General features: G+C 33.0%; 1 protein-coding gene across 1 annotated transcript; it reads left to right on the top strand.

Moving 5' to 3' along the window:
* The first annotated feature begins 1,361 nt into the window (after positions 1-1,361).
* On the top strand, positions 1,362-18,941 carry LOC144970411 (copper transport protein ATOX1-like). Its single transcript, XM_078910010.1, has 4 exons — positions 1,362-1,522; positions 7,541-7,613; positions 16,206-16,345; positions 17,081-18,941. Exons 1-3 carry the CDS (start codon positions 1,508-1,510, stop codon positions 16,334-16,336), a joined length of 219 nt encoding a protein of 72 aa, XP_078766136.1. The 5' UTR covers positions 1,362-1,507; the 3' UTR covers positions 16,337-16,345; positions 17,081-18,941.
* The last annotated feature ends 8,104 nt before the right edge of the window (positions 18,942-27,045 follow it).

Below are 27,045 nucleotides of genomic sequence, written 5' to 3'. Positions count from 1 at the left end.
AAGATGTCATAGAGAAGCATTTTGCTCATTTTAGGATGTCAGCTGGTTGCAATTTTTATATAACAGCTCAAGATCTTTTGAACTGTCATCATATAGACAGGGCCAAACTTTTTATTGAATTTGAGAAGGATATTGATTTTAACTCCTCTGGACATTCCTGTGATCTCTGTGGGAAAGAACTGACAGACTCGGAACTTCTCATCATTGACGACCTTCCTCTCACTACTAACACACTATCATCTGATGAGAAAATGATTCTTTATTATATCGGAGGCTATGTGGCCCTAAAGGATGAAAAGTTGCGAGGAGCAGATGGAGACGTGTTCCCTGAAGATGTCAAAGTCTACACTGAGGAAATGGACAGAGGTGGTCTAAATTACCCTTCGACTGCAACTTTTCATCTTATTCTATACTGCTACACTTTTTTTTAAATGTCTGGAGAAATGCATTGTCGTTCAAGACTCGTAAGAATTTTTCAAGATTTTCCAGCACTGTTTCATTTGGATGTTGTTCTCAGCAAAATTTCTACACGCAGAATTGTAAATATTTTATTGAAACGTTTCTGCACTCAAGCTGACAGTGACAATAAAATCCAACAACAGAGAAGGAAAATAGCCAAACTGTCATCTTTGTAGTTATAATGAATTATTTATACTCATTTTCCCAGCCTCACAAGTCCTATTTCATGCATTATTATACTGTTGAATCTTTTAATGGGCCATTGGCGGTCCCAAGCCCGCAGCTGAATGCATACCTTTTTATATGCGTTCAGTAACTCAGAGGGAAAGATTCTGTGTTTATTCAAATGGATATATATTAAATTGTGCAATTATCAAGGTAAGGCATGTTTTATATTTTAATACTTATTTTTCTTCTTTCATTCAATTTTTTTCTCTTTTTTCTTTTTTTTTTTTTTTAATTTTTGTGTTTGTTTTACTAATGTGATTTATCAAAAGGACCTTATCAAAAACAGAGCTTAAACTACAAAAATATATTTGCTATTTGAAAAATGAAAAAAAAACATTTTCTCTTATTATTATATAAAAAATCGGTCTCAAAAATATTGTGAAAAGAAAACAAATTCCGACCAAGATAGCGCGAGTGCACTAACACTAACACAGCGACTCGCTCGTACCTTACGCTGAGCCCTAAACGAAATCGCGACACGGTGTACTGAGCTGGCCTGGGTCGGGTCGCTTAGGCTGTCACCGTTTAACTTTTTGGACTTATTCATGCCCCCCCCCCCCCCCCCCCCCCCCCCCCCCCCCTTCTTTCTAGGACAACACTAAACCTCTCCCCCTCCCCGTGACTAAAATTAGCGTAGCCGGATGTAACTTTTAAAAATTCAAGCACTGAAGAGTGATCGAGTTTTTCCCCGAAATACTGAATCACGAATCCCATACAAACCTGTCAGGTGTTTGGACAAGCTGTCACCGTTTATTTTTGCTAGTGCCACGTACTGTCGCCATTGTTTTTTTGATTAAAAGGCAAGAAAAAAAGGACGAAAATGGCATCTGAAGTGGTGAGTTCTTCGACTTGGATAACACGTATTCGGTTTGCACGCATTCGCTGATACTGATTAGGGAGTTTAATAGAAATTCTAAATGTACCTCACACTCACACACTTGAAACCAATGTCATATGAAAGAGCTGGCAACACAGATTACAAAACAGTTTGAATTTTGTTTCTATCTTGATTAGAAATGTAGTTACGGCAGTTCAAAGTCTGAAATTTCAGACCTATTTTTACCCCAAAATTACCATTGCAAAGTTGTGACCGAAATCGCGTGATGTTAATAAAAAATGGTTAAAACAGTCAATATGTAGTTCTTATCATATATTGTATACCAAAATGTTCGTCTTATCGAGGACAATGCATTTACATTAATAAAGAGGAAGATAACATTTCAAATTAACACATTATTACATAATATGTCGCAAATGTTACATAATCAAAAACTCGGCAAGACGTAAGAAACAATTTGCTCTATCACTTTTGGATTTATCCCCAATATCTCACTGAAACAATTGCAAATAATTACCCTCTTTTAATTAATACATAGAGAGAATAAAAAAGGGTTTGAGACTATCTAAATGGAAAGATATAAACATGTTGTGTAACGACATAATGAGTTTATTTTTACCCATGGCAATTTAATTGTATATAAATAAAATGGTAGATTGAAAAAGTTCAAATAAATTGAAACAGATTCCCTATTATAATTAGAAGGAAAGTTCTGGCTTTTAATACTTTAAAAAATTCTGCTTAACACTTTGGATTTAGATATTGCTATTACATGATTTGAACTGACAATTAATATAATTTTATCCCCCCCCCCCCTCCCCCCGCCTTCTCTCTCAATGTATGGGGGTGTCAAAACTAATAGAACTTCTTACCATAATAATTATTAAGGCTAAGGCCTTTAGAATATGGATACAAATGATAAACATATCTAAACATATGGGAAAGAAACTTGATGACCTGATGGCAAAGTAAAATAAAATTAAATTAAAGCAATTGGTATTTTTAAAATATCGATATTATTATTAATATCGGATTTCACAAAGAGAAGAAATATACAAACTTTTAAAACAAAAACTATAAAATGCCTATAAATAAAGTTGGAAAGTATGTATTCAAAATAAAAACATAGTAAATAATAGTACTGAAAATATTATGGACTAAATTTAACATAATACATAACTAAATTTAAAATATCGATATCGCCCGGCAGCCATGATGAGAAGATAATGTAAACAAGGCATTTCGGCGCAGAGTTAAAGGGTGTCTGCGCATCGATATAGAGCCCTGAAATTTGGCATGAATAAAGTTTAGATGTTATTCTAAAAACAAGCGTTTAAATTTTAAAAACACACACGGTAAATAAAAAAATAAATGCATTTGAAAATTGCCAAATTTTAACTTCATATAACTTCTGGAATTATTAATGGATTTTTCGTTAATTGGCACCATTTACAAGGAAATTGAAAGACGAAAATAATGATACCAAAATATCTGCGATATTCCTCTTTATAACGAAGTTATGCATCTTTAATTGAACCCCGCAAAACGCGAACGGCAATTTCCAGTCACAACTTTCCTATGGGCGAGTTGGGTCAAAATTTGACTGCCACTGCTGCTGCTCACTAAACTGCCTATACTGATACAGTAGACAGATAACCGATTTATTTTTTTATAGTATAGACACTATCCCTAGGCCTAGGCGCTAAGGTTGGATACTTAACTCTTAATTCAACATAATGACAATGATGGGCGTAATTTAACATTAAATCAATAATGATTGATTGTTGTAACAGAAATAGTTTTGTGTATGGAGAGTATTTCCACGAGCCCATAATGATCTGGGTTATCACTGATTTACCTGACTCCCCAGACTTGCAAATGAGTACATCATGAACATGCATTGCATATGGATTATAATTAGGGAGTTTAACAAAAATTCTAGAGTAACTCATACACTTGAAACTAATGTCATCTGAAAGAGCTAGCAACATTGATTACAGTATTACAAAACAGTTTGAATTTTTTTTTCTATCTTGATTAGAAATTTAGTTATGGCAGTCAGTCAAAGTCTGAAATTTCAGACTGATTTTTACCCCAAAATTACCATTGGAAAGTTGTGACTGAAATGGCGTGCAGGTTAATAAAAAAAATGGTTAAAAATTCAATATGGAGTTCTTATTAACATACTGTATACCAAAATGTCCGTTTTATCGAGGACAATGCATGGTATATTAATAAAGAGGAATATACAAATTTCAAAATAACATTACATAATATGACGCAAATGTTACATAATTTAAAAATTGGCTAAACATAAAAAAACATAATTTGCGATATCACTTTTGGATTTATCCCTAATATCTCACTGAAACAATTACAAATATTTCCCCTCTTTGATTTAATACATAGAATAAAAAAGGGTTTGAGTTTGAGACAGAATTTAAATGAAAAAATATAAGGAAGCCGCTATTTTCACCATACGGTAATACCTTGGTGGACGTTTTTCACCTTACGGTGTTAATAGTGTGGGAGACTTTTTTCACCATACGGTAATACTTTGGTGGACGTTTTTCACCTTACGGTGTTAATAGTGTGGGAGACTTTTTTCACCGTCCCGTAATATTTTGGTGGACGATTTTCACTATACTCTGATAATAGTGTGAGAGACTATTTTCACCGTACGGAGATAATGGTGTGGAAGGCTATATTCACGGTACGGTGAAAATAGCCTGACACACTATTTTCACCGTACAGTGATAATGGTATCTTGGTAGCTAACAACTTCGCGGCATTTGTCTGTGTGAATCCATGACCTCAAGAAATCGGGAGGGGGGGGGGGGGGGGGGGGGGGGGGGTGGCTCAAGATAGACATAGAGATTGGAATCACTTTTTCTCGAGTTGTGAATAGCTCATACCCATACAGGTGGAGTTGTTGTACCAGTAAGGTCGCTGTTTCGAGACCCCATTGCCACCACGAAATTGGAAAGCTTCATCAGTAACTGTAACCAATTCTGAATCCACCATCCCGCCTGTATTATTATAGCTTTGGGAGGCCTTCCGAAAGCTCATCGTGCTAAGGCAGGGAACCCAAATATTTGCTCCTAAGAAAAAATACAACCTAGTACCTTTAACTACCCCTAATAGGAAAAACAAACGACCTCTGCTATCCCTAATAGAAAAAACAAAAAAAAAACAACCCCAGGACTGCTTTGCACTGCCTTTCAATAAAATCAAAATGGCGGCCGAGAATCAAAACAATGGTTAAATTAGAAAATTTTAAACTTTCACAAATCTATCAAGGTTTGTTCTGTATAATGACAAATTGAATAAATAAATATCTGACAAAACGTCCAAAGTGAAAATACTAATTGAAAGAAATGTTATAACGAGGAGCTTTCAGGAGGCCTCCCTAGCTTTTGTTCTCGGCAAACTTTTTCTTTTTTTTAAACTCGTCATCACGCATGAAGAAAATGATGTCGGACGATGCTGAGGCTACTATGTCACAGTTCGTTTCCTGGCTTCTGATTGGCTAATACACACGCTGAAAATAGTCTGTCAGGCTATTATCACCGTACGGTGAAAATAGCCTGAGGCACTATTTTCACCGTACGGTGAAAATAGTCAGTCCGAAAATATAAACATGTTGCGTAATGACATAATGAGTTTATTTTTACTTTTTTACCTCTGGCAATTTAATTGCATAAAGAAAATGACAGAATGAAAAAGTTAAGAAAAATTAAAAAGGATTCATACAAAGGCAGTTTGTCTATTTTATTTTAATTGAAAAGAAAGTTATGGCTTTTAAAATTTCTGCTTAACCACTTTGGGTTTATTGCTATTACTATTACATCATTTGGACTGACAATTATAAGTTTATTCCCCCCCCCCTCCCCCTTCTCTCTCAATGTGTGGGTTGTCAAGATTTATAAAATAGAAATGTTAAGACCTTTAGAATGTGAACACAGATGATAACAAATATCTACACATATTGGAAAGAAATTTGATGACTTGATGGCAAAATTTAATAAAAGTAAAGCAATTGGTATTTTTAAAATATCAATATTATTGAGAGAATTAAGAAAAGAAATATATGAACTTTTAAAATAAAAACTGTAAAATGACCCTATAAAAAAGTTGGAAAGTATGTATTCAAAATAAAAACATAGTAAATAATAGTACTGAAAATATTATGGGCTAAATTAAACATAATAAATAACTTAATTAAAAGATATGGATATCATCGGGCAGCCACGATGAGAAGATAATGAAAACATGGCATTTCAGCGCAGAGTTAAAAAGTGTCTGCACATAGATATAGAACCCTGAAATTTGGCATGAATAAAGTTTAGATGTTATTCTAAAAACAAGCGTTTTTATTTAAAAAACACATGCTGTAAATAAAAAAATAAACGCATTTGAAAATTGCCAAATTTTAACTTCATATAACTCCTAAAATTTTTGATAGATTTTTCATTACTTGGCACCATTTAAAAGGAAATTTAAAGACGAAAATAGTGATACCAAAATATCTGCGATATTCCTCTTAAGAACGAAGTTATGCATCTTTAATTGTACCCCCCTAAATGCGAACAGCAATTTCCAGTCACAACTTTCTTATGAGCAAGTTGGGTCACAATTTGACTCTCACTGCTACTGCTCACTAAACTGCCAATTATAATATGATAGGGTACTGATACTGATACTTATACTGATGTGGTCCTACTAGTACTAGTGGTATGACTCGGTATGACTCTCGCCTTCGGACTCGGATCTGAAGGTCCAGCGTTCGAGACATGCTCTGAGTGGTGTATAGTTGATTGAGTTCTTGGAGAAGGCACTTTACTCACATTCTCTCACCGCACTCAGGTGTAAAATGAGTACCTGACCGCAGTGTTGTCTCTGTCGGAAAAAATTTAAGGCGTCGTCATGTCTCATTCACATGTTAATTAAAGCGCTTTGAGCATATTTAGTCGCTTTTGCGTTATAGTTAAATGAATATACCCTTGTCTAAAGTACTAAGGGATGGCCTGTGCCTAAGGTACCCACATATTTGTACTTGTCATCTTTCTTTCTTTGTTTTTTGTTGTTGTTGTTTTCAGTTTATTACATGTTTCACATTAACAGCTAATCTGTTACCTTTCTTGATTGCTTAGCTTATTTCACCGATATTAAGGTATATTATTTTTAAATTTTTTTTTTTCTTTTCTTTTTTTTTGTTTTTTTTTCTTTTTTTTTTGTTTTTTTTCTTTTTTTGTTTCTTTTTTTTTTTTGTGGTCAGTTCATTATATTTTACACATTACCATCTAAATTGGGTTTTTTTTCTTAACACACCAACCTCTACTTCTAATAAATATATTGATATTTTCACTGAGTAATATAATAAAGTTTACTATTCTCATACTCAATATCCTTATCCTTTCAAATTGACTCAGGAGCGAATGAGAGGCGTGCCTTATTAAAGGGAATAATGAATAGGAAAAGAGCGTTTGTGGTACAAATCCACACAATGCTAATAGTGATAGTAATAGATAACTCTTATTGTATTCTTTGAAATGGCCATTTCGTACCAGTTGTGAAATAAACAAAATGTTGTGAAGTACATTAAGTGTGGTGGAACCCTTGAAGAGCTCTGTATGAATGCTAATTTGATTTTATTGAATTGCCATATGTATATTTAGGATCGATACTGTTTTTTAAAAGATATACAGATACTTTATTCTTGAGTCGAACGCAGCAAAGATATGAATATCTGACAGGACGGAATATAATCTTGGTGTTATGATAAAAATGAGTTTCTCCATGGGACAGAAGCTTCCTGTATGTGATGTTCCACCAAGAGGAAACAATGAATAGCAGTCATTAGACTAAATTGCTTTATATTAATGACTTACCAGAAGTAGTCTCATCAAAACGACCTGACTGACAAGGTTCACCTGACACAAATCTCTTAAAAATTATTTCACATGTCATAAAACCATGAAAGTTAACTTTAGGAATAACATTATCATCATACAGAGACATGAATTTCAAATGGAGATGACTTGTGAAGGCTGCTCTAATGCTGCCAAAAGGGTGCTTGGAAAAGTCTGTGAGTTATTACTATCACTATAATCATCATTTCATCATTTTCACTTTCATCATCACAAGTACCACTACAATTGAGCCTTTGTATAAGTACTACTACAAGTAGTCACCACAATCACCATGACTACAAATAAATGGATAGGGGCAGGGCTTATGTTTTGTGTGAATAATCAGTGGTGCAATGTTTTGGGCCTTCCATGTCAAGTGGACCAAATTTTCGGAAATTGGGAACCACACCCCTTTTGATTTTCCTCAAACCTGGCTCAATTGAAGATACTTATGAGACATGAAGAAAACCAAATTTTCAGTTCAGAATATGGATATTTGAATTTTTTGAAATTTTGTCTCAAAACGTGTCAAAATCAAATTTGCTTGTGGGTCAATTTTTGAGAGGCTATAACATTTTTATTAATCAAGTTAACTCCCCCAGATTTGGTAATCCTGTACAACTTTTAGCATAGATTACAGTTATTTAAAGTAAAATGAACATATTTATCAACTTTTGGAGTTATCTGCCCTTGAATATGGCTCCCCATGCTGTTCGGCAAAAAAATGAATTTTTTCAATATTTTTTTCATGACTTTAATCTTTTATTTTTGGTTATTGATGATTTGTATCTCAATAAATAACATATGGTCCATCATAATATAGCAAAAATATGGGTCTGGTACTATAATTTTTCGAACAATAACGCATAGCGTAATGCGACGTGCACCAAAATCGCAAATTTTTGCCAACTTCAAGGCTCAAAACGGTCAAAGATGTCGGCTGGGATTTTTTTCAAAATTTGATATATTGTGCAGATACACTATTTCTATAAGCACATGGAAGCTTTCCTTGTATTTTGAGGTGCTTCATGGTAAAAATGACCTGCAAAGAACCTAAGTATCTCAACTTTAAGTTCCAAAGGGGCATAACTCAATAAATTATTTAAACCCCAAAATCAACTTATATTACACTACACAGATAACAAACAAAGCTTAAAATTTTTGGCTTCTAACAAACTCTTAAAAGCTAATAAATTCAATGCTTTCAGTTTATTTATTTTTGAAAAAAGTGCGAAATAATGCATTAACAGTTCAATAATTGTAGGCTACACACTCATTCAGAAATATCAGGGTGGCACGAATGGAAAAAAATTATCCAGCTCCTTTAGATTTATCATTTTGTGTGCTGGAATGTTCTCCAGTTAAAAATAGCTTGTAAAAAAAGTGAGAAAGTTAAAGAAGGAGAAAGGACTTTTTGCTGAACCAGATTCTAAAAGAGGTAAAAGAATAGCAGATGAGATTAAAGGAAAGGTAATTGAATTTTTATAACAACAATGAATATTTGCGGCTGCATCCTGAAAAAAACCACTGTGTTTCACTCACAATTGATGGGAAAAATAACTAAAGTGCAAGAGCATGTGATACTTGTTAATTTGAATGAACTGCATGCTGAAGTTTTTAATAAGTACCTACCCTCAATATGATATTGGTTTATCAAAATTCTGTGAATTTAGACCCGATGGTGCATTACTATGGGACCATAAGGTACGCATTCAGTTTGTGTTTGGGAAATGCATCAAAATTCAAAATTAATCATATATAGCTGTACCTAGGGATAAATTCACTAATCTGAATAAGTAAATAAAACAGTGTGTAATATTGAAAATCCAGAATGTATGCTTCGTCGTTGTGAAAAATGTGCAACAGACAATCTGCAAGCATTTCTTTCATTTTGTGGCCAATATAGATGTTGTGACTGTCAAGATGCATTAATTTGATTAGAACATCAGAATTTTCCTCAGAGAGGTCAACTACAGTTACTATATTCCACTTTCAATCCTGATCATAAATCGCTGTAGCATACATGCCTACTCGAAAAGAAATTTGGTTGACATCCTTACTCATACTCATATCAAGAAATGAATTGCTAGTGCCATGATCCACAAAAATTCTACTGAAAGATAGTTTTTAAATAGATACTGGTCTAAAACAACACTGATGACTCTGTGTTCTAAGAATTCTCTGTGCTAATTCAAAACATGGAGTGGGGTTATAGAATTAGCTTCCACGTCTTTAGAAGTCCCATATGCAAATCTTATGCCATGTATGTCGCTAGAGCACCATTCACAAAGTTGTTTTGGGCATAAGATCTGGTTGTCATATAGAGCTTGTAGACTTGTTCAAAGTGCTAACTGTTTCACAGTTCTCCTAATTCCATCACAAGGCAATTTTCCCATGGATTGTTGTAAAAAAGTGACATTCCGCATGCAATCCAAAATCTTCATGATGATGACATTATTTTGAAAATTTTTGTAGTTTATTTATTGTGATGCTGCTCCATCACTGAAGTAAATCACTTTATTATGCTATGGAGAGATGACTTCAAATTTCCCACTATCTGTCTCATAATTGTGTGCACTGGTGCAATGTCATGTATAAATAGTCACTAGCGATAAAAATACTAATATGAATTAATTTTCCATTCTCCCAGTAATACAACAAAAGGATGAGGTGTCAATTGTGTATTGTCTCAATGACGCCCCTGGACAGTATCTTGAATGATAAAGGAATAACTTTCAGCAAAACCTAATAGAACTATGGCTACGGTATTATCACTCAGGGTGTCTTTCACATGGTTTAGACATGCAGCTTGAGACTGTGCAATAAAACAATGTGGTCTAAGGTCATGAATTGTTTTGCAGATTTTTTCAGTAATATTTTCAACAGTATCTTCCAGTATTAATAAAGTAGCTCTGTCAGTATGCACCACTGTTTGAATGTAAGCATATCACTGAGATCAAGATCATTTTGAGAAAAGAGATTATTAAGAAATGCTTTCAGATTGTCTGTACCAGGACATTTTTCACAACGATGAACTATACATTCTGGATTTTCAATATTACACACTATTTTACATAATTATTCAGATTAGTTAAATTTATCCCGAGGAACAGCTAATATGATTAGCTTTGAATTTTGATGCATTTCACTAACAAAAGCTGAATGCATTCCTTTTGGTCCTACAGTAAAATACCAATTGGGCCTGAGTTCACAGAATTTTGATAAACCAATATTACATTGAGTTATTGAGGGTACTTTTTAAAAGGTTGCGCATGTAGTTCATTCAATTTAACAAGTATCAAACACTTTTGCACTTCAGTTTTTTCTCCATCAATTGTGACTGAAACACAGTCTTCCTTTCCAGGATACAGCCGCAAATATTCATTGTTGTTATAAAAATTCAATCACCTTTTCTTTAATCTCATCTGTTATTCTTTTACCTCTTTTAGAGTCAGGTTCGGCAAAAAGTCCTTTCTTCTTCTTTAATTTTATCTCTTTTTTACAAGCTATTTTTAACTGGAGAACATTCCAGCACACAAAATGATAAATTTAAAGGAGCTGGATAATTTTTTTTCCATTCATCCACCCTGATATTTCTGAATGAGTGAGTAGTCTACAATTATTGAACTGTTAATGCATTATTTCGCACTTTTTTCAAAAATAAATAAACGGAAAGCATTGAATTTATTAGCTTTTAAGAGTTTGTTAGAAGCCAAACATTTTAAGCTTTGTTTGTTATCTGTGTAGTGTAATATAAGTTGATTTTGGGGGTTTAAATAATTTATTGAGTTATGCCCCTTTGGAACTTAAAGTTGAGATACTTAGGTTCTTTGCAGGTCATTTTTACCATGAAGCACCTCAAAATACAAGGAAAGCTTCCATGTGCTTATAGAAATAGTGTATCTGCACAATATATCAAATTTTGAAAAAAATCCCAGCCGACATCTTTGACTGTTTTGAGCCTTAAAGTTGGCAAAAATTTGCGATTTTGGTGCACGTCGCAACACGCTATGTGTTATTGTTCGAAAAATTATAGTACCAGACCCATATTTTTGCTATATTATGTTGGACCATATGTTATTTATTGAGATACAAATCATCAATGACCAAAAATGAAAGATTAAAGTCATGATAAAAAATATTGAAAAAATTCATTTTTTTGCCGAACAGCATGGGGAGCCATATTCAAGGGCAGATAACTCCAAAAGTTGATAAATATGTTCATTTTACTTTAAATAACTGTAATCTATGCTAAAAGTTGTACAGGATTACCAAATCTGAGGGAGTTAACTTGATTAAAAAAAAGTTATAGCCTCTCAAAAATGGGCCCACAAGCAAATTTGATTTTGACACGTTTTGAGACAAAATTTCAAAAAATAGTAAAAAATTCAAATATCCATATTTTGAACTGAAAATTTGGTTTTCTTCATGTCTCATAAGTATCTTCAATTTAGCCAAGTTTGAGGAAAATCAAAAGGGGTGTGGTTCCCACCCTTGGTCCACTTGACGTGGAATGGCCCTTTTGTTGGCAACTTTGTGTATTCAGTTGAAATTACATTCAATATCTCTAGTTACGGCCAAACTTTTAAGACAAAATCAAGCTTCTACAAATTCACAAATATACACAAATATGACATTACTATGGTTTTCATTTGACTTACTAAATTTGTTTGTGACATTCAACAAAACTATAATTCAAGTAACAGCCTATTGGATGTGATGTGTGATGCTGAAGATTTTGTTAATACTTACAAAAAAAAAACATGCGCAACACCACAAAATGGAAAGGGATGACTTGTTTTTGCACCAAAAATATTTTTTAAAACCCTAAACACTTCCATGCCACCAAAGAAAAAAATGATTGATAATTATGTGCAACTGAAGCGTCAAGAGGAAAAGTAAAAAAGAATGTTATTCTAAAAGAAAAGACAAAGAATGAACCAGCCTATTGGTGTTACACCAGCTTTTTGAAGTCTAAACTTCTTAACCAGTTTGTTTCATAGCCACACGTCTTGAGAGATTGCCTTGATGTGACAGCAGGGCTTTTTTACTCCAAGGCTTGTGGTACAACTCAAATTTTTACCTCCCCTCCAAATCAAGAAAGCTGGCTAATCGGGACAATTTTGGAAGCGATGGACATTTCCCAATTACAGAGGTCCCATCGAATTATGATGATGATGATGATTATTATTATTATTATTATTATTATTATTATTATTATTATTATTATTATTTATTATTATTATTATTATATTACTTATTATTTATATTATTATTATTATTATTATTATTATTATTATTATTATTATTATTATTATTATTATTATTATTATTATTATTATTATTATAGGGTAGGTCACTCCAAATCTGTACACTTTTTCTATACCTCAAATTCTTACAGCTCTAAATGCAGATTGGTTAAACTAAACTCTCCACTGTTTGAGAATCTCAACTATTTGATGTCTTTTGATTGCTTGTAAATACAAGTGAGGTATTCTTGGTTAACCTAGCCAAAAAAAATGAAAAGTGGTTACCAAACCCCCTCGCCTTAAATACTTAGGCTCATGCCCCAAACCCGTACAGCATTAAATTTGTAGTCGTACAGCCTAATATATTTTCAAAATAAAGTTTATATGATTTCAGTTTATGTAAAATGACGAAAAGTGTGGATGTTTCGGGTTTCCCCTTTATGAAATGGCAGACAGATTAATACAGTCCAAACCAGTTTATTGGGACGGCTCGGTTCCCAACAAATCGTCTCAATTAAACGGTGTCCCAATTAAGTGGCGGACATGAAATTGTGCTATTTTTCAGATTTATCATAGTTCACATAGTAATCAGGGAGACTTGTTTTGATGTCTAATTTGGGTTACCAACGGCCACTTGACTGCTAATTTGATATAACGATGAGAGACAAATCTATTTGCACAAACCAATTAATGAAAATGCCATTTATAACAGTTGCATAAGTAAGCAATGGATTAAGAATGCTCTGTCTGCCCATTCGTCTCATTGAACAAACAAGTTATTTGTGGGTAACAGTCTTGAACAAACAAAGCTATTACTTGTTGCACCATTGTTCAGTTGACCCATGACCACGTGCCACACTAAAATCCGAAACAGTTTGAATTGTGTTTCATTCAAATAGTCAATTTTCAGACGAGAGGAAGCTCTACTCTCAAACTCTTCTTACAAACCATCCAGGTCTTGTTGATAACTGCATGGGTCTCCCAGGTATTGAAACGAGGATATGGGCAAAATACAAGAAACCTACAAAGCGCAAAATATTTCTTTGGAAACGAGCCGACATGCTTGCTTTACATTATGAAATGAAACTCTTCTCAGAACACTTTAACACAGTCAACACTGATATTAACTCATTGTGGAATTCCTTTGAACAAAAATGTGAAGAACTTATGAGCAAACAGATGCCGTCAAAAATGTCGTCCCAAAGATTCAACCAAGCGTGAATCACCAACAAAATAAAACAATCATCATGGCAAAATAAAAGAGCATATAGAAGAGCCAAAATCACTGGTAACAAGCAGAGTTGGGAGCGATTTCATTCTTTGAAAAAATCTACCCAGACAAAATGCCGCCAGATATACAAAAACTATTTGTAAGACATGCTAACAGACGACAATAAAAACAATCCTAAAAAGTTTTGGGGATTCATCAAAAGCAAATAGAACGGAATTGCCCCTCTCAGTAAAAACTAAAAACAGAGTCATGCATAGTGACAACTAAATGAAAGCTAACATCTTAAATGAACAACTTTTGTCACTATTTTCAAAAGAGAACATCCACAACGTCCCATCAAAACCTTATAATGGACATGAAACAATAGAAGATATCTCAATAAACCCATCAGGAGATGAAAAACGTTTGCGAAACATCAATCCACACAAGGGAACAGGCCCTGATAAAATACCAGGAAAACTTCTCAAAGAATGTTCAGCTGAAATCACCCCAATACTTACAAAAACCTTTGAAGCATCACTAGCACAGGGACCAAACTCATAACCCCAATATTTAAGAAAAGAGACAGAAGTTCACCATCAAACTATGCGCCTGTCTCACTAACATGCACCTGTAATAAGATACTCAAACACATTATGCACAGCAACATCATACGCCACCTAGCTGGATGGATATCATCATTCTTGCAAGGACGTACTCAACGGGTGTTGGTGGAAGGGGAAATGTCTGGTATTTTGGAGGTCACTTCTGGAGTCCCACAGGATACGGTCATGGTACCATTGCTCTTTTTGCTTTATAATGATGTGGAACAACCTACCACCGATCGTTGTTAGTTCAATCACCACAGAACAGTTTAGAGATAGTTAATTCACAACTTTACCACTCAAATACATCCTGATATGTAAAGCATCAAGACGCCTACATTTGAGATAATACACCAGAGGTGGTTTGCAAATTAAGAGAAGAAAGAAAGAAAGAAAAGATGGTGGTGGATTACACTACCAAGTAATACAGGTAAATGCTATTGTTCACATCTCTGTGATGACTATGAAACATGGTTTGATGACACACCTGATTGGCTGTCGCGATAAGACACTAACAGAACAGGTAAAGTAAGTCTGTTGTTCATACCCCTGTGATGAACAGTTCAACCATACATCCGGTTGGCCATCCTGTTAGACTTATTTGCATTTTATGAACATTGTTTACAATTGGAGACAACGAAAAAGCTCTTTTATGGGAACAGCCATTGTCAAATTTTGTCCCAATTAAGCGGCGTTCTCAATACCGGCTTGGACTGTATAACACAAAATGCGTATTGAAACGGCGACATTATTGGGTTTTGAACCCCTTGTTTTTACAATCTGTGGATATGCACCATATAAATGTTAACATTTCGAATTTAATGTGATCTTTTGGATACTTGGATTAACAGTACAGACTTGGGACAAGGCATGTACGTTGTTGGGACGTGAAGTAAAGTGGTATGCCCCAAATCTGTAAGAGAAAAAAAATAATACGCCTTAAAAGCTTTTTATATATAATTTACGGACAAAACACTTATGTAAATGACAAATTTGATATCTCTGCTTATTTCTAAAATCAAAATTGTACACGGGTGATAGAGGAAATTATTTTTTACAGAATCAAATTATTATAGTTGACTAATTTAAAAGATTGTGTGACATATCATGGTAGACTACTTCGTTTCACCTTGAAAAAGGAACCAAATTCTTACATGATCGATTAGCTTAATTTATGGCAATGTTTCGAATTACAGTTTATAATGATTGATATGAATGTAGATTTTTATGTAAAGTTCAAGATCTTTTGCTTATAAAAAATTCAATTTGCTGTGAAAAATAGATTTTTGTAACCACATGAAAAGTTTGATATGACACGTTCTGAAGCGTATAGATTTGGGCTAACCTACCCTTAAGTGTTATCATTATTATTTATTATTTATTTATTTATTATTTATTTATTTTTATTTATTTATTTATTTATTTATTTTATTTATTTATTTATTTATTTATTTATTTATATAGTATTTTAAAAAAATTATTTAAAGAAGAAATTACTGTTTTTATACTGCAAGGTTTTAAAAATATTTTTCTCGACTATTTCTTTTTTAGTCAGGCCCAGTATTATACAACCCTTTTCAAATTTTATTTTTTCATGTTTTCATAACCATTCTTGCATAATTAGACCTGTACACTTTTTTGACGATATTTCGTTTTTTTAATCAGATTTTTAAAAAATCATCTTATTTTTGAAACAACTTGCAGCTGAAGTAACTAATGTGGAAATTAATATGGAAGCACAGCGTGTGTTTGTCACATCAACATTAGATCCAGAGAGCCTATTGGAAATTTTGAAGAAAACAGGAAAAACCTGTTCTTACATTGGAACAGCCTGATGAAATAAGGTAACATGTGAATATTTGATTTAGTTATTGATCCTCTCTAGGGACCACGCATATAGTTAACACTCCTTTACAACTGATGAAAAGCTTATAGAAGTTGTATGAAAACTAACCAATTTCTCATAGGTATTTACATTATCTGGATAAACAGAGCAAAGAACGGTGCACTTTGTGATTTTTCAGTGGGTTGAAGTTAGAGTCGGTATAAGTTTTTAAAACAAAGAACATTGACAAAGACAGATGCAATAAAATAATGGTTTGTTTATAACACAAAGGATGAGTATAAATAAACTGGTGAGTTAGTAATTAGTTTAGTTGGTAACTAGGATAATTGAATGCATTACTGCATGTCAGCCCTTCTGCTGCTTTTACCTTTTTGCCATTATGGGCACGGTGACAAATGGCTCCAAGCACGACACATGCACAGCCAGAGCCCCTCACTTGTGTCTTACCTGTAATCTCTTTGGATGCCACTTAATTGGGACAATTTGTTGGGAACCAAGCCATCCCAATAAACCAGCTTGAACTGTATTGCTATGAAAAATTTGGACTCCATCCGATATGTAGGTTTGAAAAAAAAGCATTATTATTATATTATTATTATATTATTATTATTATTATTATTATTATTATTATTATTATTATTATTATTATTATTATTATTATTATTATTATTATTATTTTTGTTGTTTTTCAATTGTTTAAAATGTAATATTTAAAATCCTTTTCCCCATCCAGATATCATTGATCAGAGGAAATAGGATGACCTTACTCTGACACTCAATAAAGCCACAACCAATTGCGTACAAAGTGATTTTATCTTATATTTTACAAATACTGATTACTTAATTTTTATTTATTGCTTATCTTATGCATGTTCTATAAGCGGTTGACAGGAGCCATTTTGTCCTACCTTAATTCTCACCCAAGCAATTCCAGCCATGATTTATTAATCATGTTGCATTTTGATTGGTCTGTAAAAGCAAAAGTAGGATAATGCAGCTGTTTTTGATCATATATGTAATATGTATCTGTAATCAACTTTGAGAATTTAAAAAAAACCTTTTTCATGTTTTAGTTTTAGATATTTCTCCCCTCTGGAGTCTACTTTTGTTTCGTTTAATAAAGAAAAACAGCTTTTCACTGCTTAGTAGGCCATTTAGAACCAAATTTCCATTCATACGGCATGAGTTCCTTGTTGTGAGGCATCTACTTTGTACCACTTTTACTTTTAGAATTTCCGCCGATACTTATACACAAATATTCATATATTCTTGTGCGTTAAGTGCTTGTGATGATGATGAGGCCAAATAAAAATGAATTTGGGTTAATTGTTGCTCATCCAGTTGTGGACCATGATCTACTATCAGTTGGTATATCGTTTATTGTCAAGATACACTGTGATAACACTAAATGAAACAACCCTGAGTGTGAACCTTAAAAGCAATAAAAAAGCAACTTATGTATACAGTAATGATCCAAAGTAACGTTACATTTTTGTTTTCTGTCATCCTCTTCACATACACAATAAATCCACAAGTGTTATATATCTATTGAAAGAAAAGTGATAGATGATTTATAAAATTACGGATTTATTGACAAGCAAGAAGCCATTGTTGTACAGTAAATAACAATTTATAAACACTGTAATCAATGTTTTTTTTTTTTTTTTGTGGTCCCTTGATTATCAAGCAAAGGCCTTCCTCGATGCCTTGTCGACATTGTACTGTAGACAGTTTCAGTAATTATCTTGGTTCAAACTTTAGTTACAAAAGTAAAAAGTTCACTGTTGTCTCTTAATGGAATTGGGCGGTTTTTAAAAGTTCGGGCAGTAACAGCTGAATGGCCGGACATCTTGCACAAATTCCTGCTTCTAGAAGTTAACGTTGCATAGTATGTCTATTGCACTGCCCAAGTTCCTGAGCATTGACAATTTGAATGGGCCTTTTTCATGCATGTGAAGAATATCTCCATCAGTGTGGGCAATGGTTTATGCATTGCCATCCTTGCCTTGGAATATTTTTAACTAACCCACTCAAAAAACTCTTGTAGTTTAAGCGACAGTTGAGATATGTTAAAAATATAGGCATCCTATTTACACTGTATCCAGCTTCCAAAATGTTAAGGCAATCTCGTCCCTTTTTCACAATTCAGTTTTGGAATGGCGATGTTCTGCAGGTGTTAAAAGATCACAACATAGAACTTTTTGAAAGATTTCTAGATCTTGATATCAGAGCAAGGTAAAGATCTAACTGACATCAACAGAATTTTGTTGCCAACAAATGTGGAGAAATGTGCAACTCATTTGAACCGGAATGGGAAAATTTGATACAGTCAATGCATTAATTTGTGTTCAGTTCTACTTTCTCCAAATAGAGATCATTAATTGATTACTTTCAAATCACCATATTTCGCTTGAAGTGATGTATATATAAATATGTTTGGCACCATTGAAAGCAGAGTCTAATTCTCTTTAAAATGGTATATACTTTAATTCCCTTTATTGCATATTTTTTGCTGTGGAGAGTCAAATCAAGATTGTAACATTACTTTTGATCACATTGTATATCAGCTTCTAAAAAATGATCAATTACCCAACAAGGAAAGTTTTGACAAAAGCAAGAATTTTTTTTAGCCCAAAATGTTCCAGATTAAGATTTATTTATTTATTTATTATTATTATTATTATTATTATTATTATTATTATTATTATTATTATTATTATTATTATTATTTATTATTATTATTATTATTATTATTATTATATTATTATTATTATTATTGTTATTACTATTATTATTATTATTATTATTATTGTTATTATTATTATTATTATTAATACTACTATTATTATTATTATTATTATTATTATTATTATTATTATTATTATTATTATTATTATTATTATTATTATTATTATTATTTCTTTATTTCTTTATTTCTAATTCTTTAATTGAGGGGTGATAATTCATTTGTAAGTGTCTTGATAAATTTGAGTTCATGAACATGTCTATTTGGTTTATTGTCAGTGCAATTTGTAACAATTTTGCTAGTTTTCTATTCCAAATGAGTGTCTGTGGTGCTACTCTTAATTGTCTGTTTGTTTATTTTTATAGTTATAAGGTTTTTTAGCACAAGACTTGTAGGTTGGAAAGTATAATTTGCTTTTGATGTTTTGATGCTCATTATTCAAATATTAATCAATTAATAAAAACCCTCATCTTTGAGAGGTTAGAGTTTTTGACAAGATGAGGGTAATTTTAATTGATTGATATTTGAAGACTAGCTTTCTTGCCAAAATTTTTAGAATGTGTTTTTCAGGGTATGGCAACATACGTTGAAATCATTTTTGACTAAATTTTAATATTTTCACCAAAACTTAAGAGGAAAAGTGATAAAAATATTTTAAACTTACCTTCATCAATAATGATGTATATCTTATCATGGTAATTTTCATAAAACAAAGCGTAAAAATATGTACTTGGAATACATAATCCAGATTTTTTTTCTCTTGAAATTCAGATTTTTTCAATAAATATAAAAACTTTTTGTTTGTTGTCTGTAGCAGGTATAAAATGATGATTTTCTCATTGTCGGTAAGGTGAGGGTTATTCTGATGGAACAGTCTGGGGCCATCTGATGCCACCTTTTTGTTGCAATGGCGTGCTTTCATACTCAGGTGAAGACAGGGTATTTCAATGTCTTTGAGATGCTGCTTATTAGATATCTTTAAATATTTAAGAAAAGGAACTCATAAGCTAAATTTTTAAAATGAAAATTAAATATCTGGGTGGATGGGGAGGTCACTGTTGCTGTGTGTTTTCACCGAAGGACAGTAAATTATATGTTTTTGGCTACATTATAAACCAGAGTATCTATGTATGAACTATGTGTCAAGTTTAATGAGATTTCTGATTGTGAAATGTTCAACCGGCTAGTACATTTGAATTTAAATGATATTCGATTTGCAATTGTAGTGCATATAGCTTAACCTTTATGTCTAAACAGTAAATGATATAGACCACAATTATTATTGTTTTATTATTATTATTATTATTACGTAATAAAAATATTATTATTATTAATGCTGTTGTTGTTCTGTTATTATCATTATATTGTATCCTGTTGTGACTAAATTAAAATGTATTAATGGCATCCATATTTTTGGCTTTCTTTTTTCAACAAAAGTAATATATTATTTTTGTTAGGAATTTCTGACTGTGTCCTCGTTGTTCTTTATTAAGCATGCACATTTAAAAAGTCAAGATGCATTACAATTTATCAAGTGGAATGTGTCTTATAGGAACAAAGGTTTAATGAATGAATATTTGGGAACAAAAATTTACTTTGATTTTATCACAGTGGAAAGCATACTAAGTGCGTATGACCAATTTAAAACAATTTCGCTGCCATATATGATATGTGAGGTTGTGAAATAGAACCAGTCTTTCAATCCAAGGGACTGGTATGCTCTTGGAATTTGTTCCATATTTGAACATTCCTCTTCGTCTTACTTAATCTCAAGTGCTTTTAATATAATAGACAATTTGGCTATTTTTTTAGCTCTGAGCTTTTATATAACGCACTATCCACTAACATGCTTTAAGCGCTTTACAGGGGGTCCCTGGCCAACAGCAAAGCAATGCTTAACATGTAGGACAAGACATGGCGCCTGTTAGGCATATTACAATCTTTTCGGACAGGGACAACGCTGTTAACGACCAGATACTCATTTTATACCCGAGTACGGTGAGAGAATGTGAGTAAAGAGTCTTTTCCAAGGACTATGCGCAGAACAAGGCTCGAACCCAGGGCCTTCCGATCTGAAAGCGAGCGTCATACCACATAGCCACACAAGTGGTAAATTTTATCCCATTTTCTATCTTTTTTCCTGGCACTGAAATGAGTTCTTGGGAGTTCTTGACTGGGTGAGAAACAAATCAGGGATGCCAAATATCCGGTTCTTCTCAAGACAGAAATAATATTTGAATCAATGCAAATTTTTTTTTTTTTCAAAAATCATTTGGCAACCCTGACAAGTGTAGTTATAGTGTCGGAAGATATTTTTTTTCCTTGTAGATCATCTCTCTGATTTGAATGTATAATCATTTGTAAGCATTTGAGTGTAATTCCTCCTAGTGGGATCCTATGCATATATTTGGTACTGGTTGTGACTTTAAGGTGATCTCAGATTAAGTACACTATTACTATTACAGTTTTTAGTTTTGACAAGTCCTTTGTAAACATTTGAGTGCATCCTTCATAGCGAGAGCGGGATCTTTTATGTTTGTCTGAATGGGACTTTCAGGTAATATCAAAATAGACACGTTGATGTATTTGTCAGGGAATTCTCTATGAGAACTAGATCCCTTTGTCTTTGGGGCTTTTAACTTCAGATCTACAATCATCTTTTTTTAATGACTCTGAGTCTGAGATGACCTAGACATGTCCCTTGGACCATTAAACCCCTGTAAACAAAAAACAAAACAAATCATCAACTTCTGGATCTTAATTAACACATCAGAGGTCATGATAGCTCAGTTGGTGGAGCACTCACCGCACAAACCAAGGGAAGTGCAACTGCTCCTGGGTACAGTACAGTTTGACCTTTATCTTCAGATGTGGCTGAATGTATATTTACGTCCTATCCTAATAACAAGCAATTGGTCTGGGTGGGGTTCTTGACCTCCCATAGAGGGCAGGGGTACATACTATGTCTTCTATCCCCTTGTACCTGTTTTCCAACATGCTTTCTGTCTTTGTCTTGGAATGAGATTACTTGGTTTTGTCCCGGCCCTGGCAACTGCACAGTTATTGTTTTGGGAGATGATTTTTTTCCTTGTAAATCATCTCTCTGTTATGTATTATTATATTTGTTATTTTGAATGTATAATGTAAGCATTTGAGTGTATTCCTCTTTGTTGGATTTTGTGCTTGTGTCCGGATGAGACTTATAGGTGATCTCAAATTAAGTACATTAGTGGTATGCTCTTGGAATCTACATCTGATACCTATTTGTTCCCAGTTCCCCTATGTCTTACTTTTTCTTGGGTGTTTTTATTGTAATTCTAGAACTTTTTACTATCCCATTTTCTTCTTATTTTACAAGCGCTGATATAACCTTAATGTGTTTGCAAGTCATAAAACCATAAACACAAAAACAAACAAGCAATTGGTGCCAACCTTCTAAAACAACATGACAACTGGATCCTTTTGGATTTATCTTTTTTCAGTCACAAGCATTGTTGACTTTTGTGGAAAGTTCCATGTCGTGATTAGCTATTTAAAATGAAACCTGAAATAAAGTCGCTTTACATAGTAAACCGATGTCATGATGAAAAAACAAAGACGAACGTTCATGTTTAATTGATGACGATTTTATTTCACAGAAAAAAGATACTCTTGAAAGACAACATCAGATGATAATGGTAAAAAAAAATTTAATCAGAAAAAGGCAGAGCACAACTTGCAGTAGGCAGGATTTGGGGGGCTGAGGCAGAAGTGGAAGCAATGATGGCAATAAACATACGTAAATTTCTTTTTATATTAAAAATTATATTTTAATAAAAAATATATATATGTATGTATATATATATATGTATGTATATATATATATATATATATATATATAATATATATTATATATATATATATATATATATATATATATATATATATATATATATATATATATATATATCGAGGGTGTCTGACCATGATCGTGTAAGTGCGACAGATGCAATTTTGAGGGGAAAAAAAGTGCGGCTTCTGTGATAACACTTGTCACATGTGTTAAGATCACATGACTATTTCCGCTAAATAACGGGATTGTGGTTAGTCTGTTGATCTTAGGGGAGGATAGGGATAGCAAACATTTTTTTACCGCACATGGTGCTTGTGCAGTTATGAGTCGGATGCCCTCGACATTTGTGACCAGCAGATTCAATATAGCGTTATGTCAGTCTGGAAATGACTCTTGACAAAATTATAATTTGAAGTTTCGATTATAAAATTATTAAAGTCAAATTTGAGAGAAGAAATTGAATGCAGTTTCTTAAAACCCTAAAAAACTAAATTTCGTAATTTCAGGAATTTGAACCTTAAATGTATTTCATTTTCTCATCCCAACATGGTACTCAATTGATGATGTAGGTTGAATTTTAATTATCATTCAACGGATACTATGCTATGTGGTACTCGTTTTGGATAGGAAGGTCCTGGGTTCGAGCCTCGGAAAAGGCTCTTTACTCACATTCTTTCACTGCACTCAGGTGTAAAATGAGTACCAGGTCGTTAACAGTGTTGTCTGTGTCCGGAAAACTATTGTAATATCAGGGACCCCTTGTAAAGCGCTTTGAGTGCGTTTAGAGGATATTGCACTCTATAAAAGCTCAAGATACTACAATGGCATTTTTTAATAGGTACTTTAACAGCAAAACTGAATTTATTTCAACATTCATGTATAATGATTTCTTAAGGTTTTTGTTTAATTTTGTTTTTAAGCGTTTTACGGCACTTGTGACACATTTTGGTCATTTTAGCGCCAGTAAAAAGGAAGAAAATGAGATAGTCAAAAAGGTGTATATTTGGAATTGAAAACATATAAGAAAAAGTAAGACAAAGGGGAATTGGTTCAAATAGGGAATAGATGCAGATTCCAAGAACATACTAATACTATCAGCGCACTTAGTTTGAGATCACCTAAAAGTTTCATCCAGGCACAAGCACAGGATCCCACTTATTCATTAAGAGGAACACACTCAAATGTTTACAAACCATTATATATCCAAATCAAAAACATTTAGCAATAATTAACATAGAGATGATTTATTACAAGGAAAAAAATATCATCTCCCAAAACTAAAACTATACATTTCACTATTTCCCTCCCAGTCAAGGACTCCGGCCAGGGCTAGGTCAAAACTAAGTAATCCCATTCCAAGACAAAGAAAGCAACTCAGAAAACATATAGGGGGATAGAAGATACCGTAAGCACCTCTGAGCCCACGACGGGAGCTTAAGGTTTTAACTCTGTAATCAATTTCAGACCTACTAAAAACAGTTTTTAACCAGGAGAGCAGAACAACGATACTTGATCAGGTGTCATTTAAAACCAAAACACATTGTTATTACTCTTTTCTTTGAATACAGTAAAATTTCGTGTTAGGCTAGAGTGTAACTTATTCCCTACATGTAAAGGGTTAAAATGTCTGTTCCTGTTGCTTTTCCAACATCATTGCTGCTGTCCAAAGCCAGAGCGATATAGGCTACCTGACAAAACCCCAGAGTATTTAGATTTAAATTTAATTACATTATGGTATTTGTACCTTAACATCTATTGTGGGTCAAAGTCAGGGCTGCATATTTTACTACAAGCTGTGTATTGTTCGTGTTTCTCCGTTTCATAAAATGTATAGTCGACGTCGTTCTATCTTTGGACTGTAGGTAAAAACAAAAACCTCACTAACTGTGGATTATTATTGAAAAATAAAAAAATAAAATCAAATCAAATTAAAAAAAAAATTCCTTTTATTCATCCCCCTGGAGAAATAAAAATTTCTCTAAACGTTTTATTTCATGGGAAGACTAAAATATTTCAGATATCAGCTACAGTGCAGCGCCGTAAGAGAGCTAGGGCAAGGTGACCTATTCAAAACCAAACATGGAACTAGATACGCCAGGGTACAGAGTGAAAATCATTCCACATGCTGTCCAATGGTAAAAATACGATTTATAGCAGCAGTAAAAATAATGGCAACACCAATATTAAACTCAGTTTGAATAGGTCAAGTAAAGGCTTAAGTAAACAATTTGACTACTTCTGTTAAAACTAGTCCTGTCTTACAGTGTTTTTTTCTTAGGTGCTTTTAAGCGCATTTTGACTGTTGTCAATAATATTTTTACTATCTGATCATGCTCTTCTTATATGCATTGAAATGACCTAAAATTGTTGCAAGGGCTATAAAACTGCCAAAAACGAAATGTTCTCACTACCCAAAATTTAATACAAGCTCTCATTAGACGTTATTGTTCTAAAACAGTGAAATTAAATTTAAATTATATATATATATATATATATATATATATATATATATATATATATATATATATATATATATATATATATATATATATATATATATATATATGTTTATGAGCGTTGGTGGGTACTCATAGGTTGTTTTGTTTGTTTTTAAGGGTTTTACGGCGCTTGCAACACGTTTAGGTTATATCAGCGCCAGTAAAAAGGAAGAAAATGGGATAATAAAAAGTTCTAGAATTACAATTAAAGCACCCAAGAAAAAGTAAGACATAGGGGAACTGGGAACAAATAGGGATCAGATGTAGATTCCAAGAGCATACCACCAATGTACTGAGCTTGAAATCACCTACAAGTCTCATCCAGACACAAGCACAAATTCCAACAAAGAGGAATACACTCAAATGCTTACATTATACATTAAAAATAACAAATATAATAATACATAACAGAGGGATGATTTACAAGGAAAAAAATATCATCTCCCAAAACAACAACTATGCATTTGACTGTTTCCCTCCCATCAAGGACTCCGGCCAGGGCCAGGACAAAACCAAGTAATCTCATGCCAAGACAAAGACAGAAAGCAAGTTGGAAAACAGATATAAGGGGATAGAAGACACAGTATGTACCCCCCTGCCCACCATGGGAGGTCAGGATCCCCACCCAGACTCATAGGTACGAAAGTGCTCGATAATGATGGTTAGAGATGATGGACACATCAACACTAATCACCACTACACCACGGAAACAAGGACAAGCACCTCAAATGGAATACTTTTTTCTTCGGACATTATGCTGACTGAAGACGTGGTCGAAAGCCACAGAAACGAACGTCTTGGCCATATAATGTGAGTGACAATTTATATTTTATATATATATATAATATATATATATATATATATATATATATATATATATATATATAAATAAATAAATGTTACATTATTGATAAAAGACTCCTTTTTACTATAGTTGGATCAAATCCTACGACTTCAGTAGGAATATGGTTAAACCAAAAAATCTCATTCTCAAACAAATAAGAGAAAGCAAGGTGTTGCATGAAAATATATAAACAAGACAAATTTTGCAAATCTTATCAGTTATTATAAAAATATAAATTGCACATTTGTTCATTATAAAAAAATTGATTTCTTTTCACAGGCATTGAATAAAGATTTAATGCATTAACATTATAAAGTTACTCTCCAATCGAATCGCATTTAGAAAGGCAATAAAATATTCTCCACCAAATTGCATTAGGCTAGCTGATATGTCATTTTGTGAAAGAGTAAACAATATATCAGCTATTGGAGTATGTAATTTATAGTAAAATTCTTTCATTGTAAATAATTCCATTTTTAAACATTATTTTCATAAAATGTGAATCCTAAAAGTTTTTAAACATAAAATAATTTTTACCACAATTTGAAAAAAAATAAATCAAACTTAATTAATCCTTCCCTCCTCTCCCCGAAACGATTGTTAGAATTAAATTGTTATAATAACATGGAGGGGTCCCGATAACTTAGTGGTAAAGCACTTGCTTTACATCAAAGGGACCAAGATCGATCCCGGGTGCAGTCGAGATTTTTTTATCTGCCCCCTCCTCCCCCCCTGTCCACCCGCAGTAATTGGGTAGCTGGGTCTGTTTGATCTGGTG

The sequence above is a fragment of the Berghia stephanieae genome, chromosome 4 (assembly GCF_034508935.2).
Source record: "Berghia stephanieae isolate SIO BIC M18660-M18661 chromosome 4, UCSD_Bste_1.3, whole genome shotgun sequence".
Lineage (NCBI taxonomy): Eukaryota > Metazoa > Mollusca > Gastropoda > Nudibranchia > Aeolidiidae > Berghia > Berghia stephanieae.
Note: the sequence above shows the minus strand (reverse complement) of the source record. Positions and strands in the feature narration are given on the sequence as shown.

Bases quoted from the DNA above. Each gene is read 5' to 3' on its own strand.
- LOC144970411 (XM_078910010.1), top strand. The intron at 7,614-16,205 runs GTGAGTTATTAC...AACAACTTGCAG, and splicing joins AAGGGTGCTTGGAAAAGTCT to CTGAAGTAACTAATGTGGAA.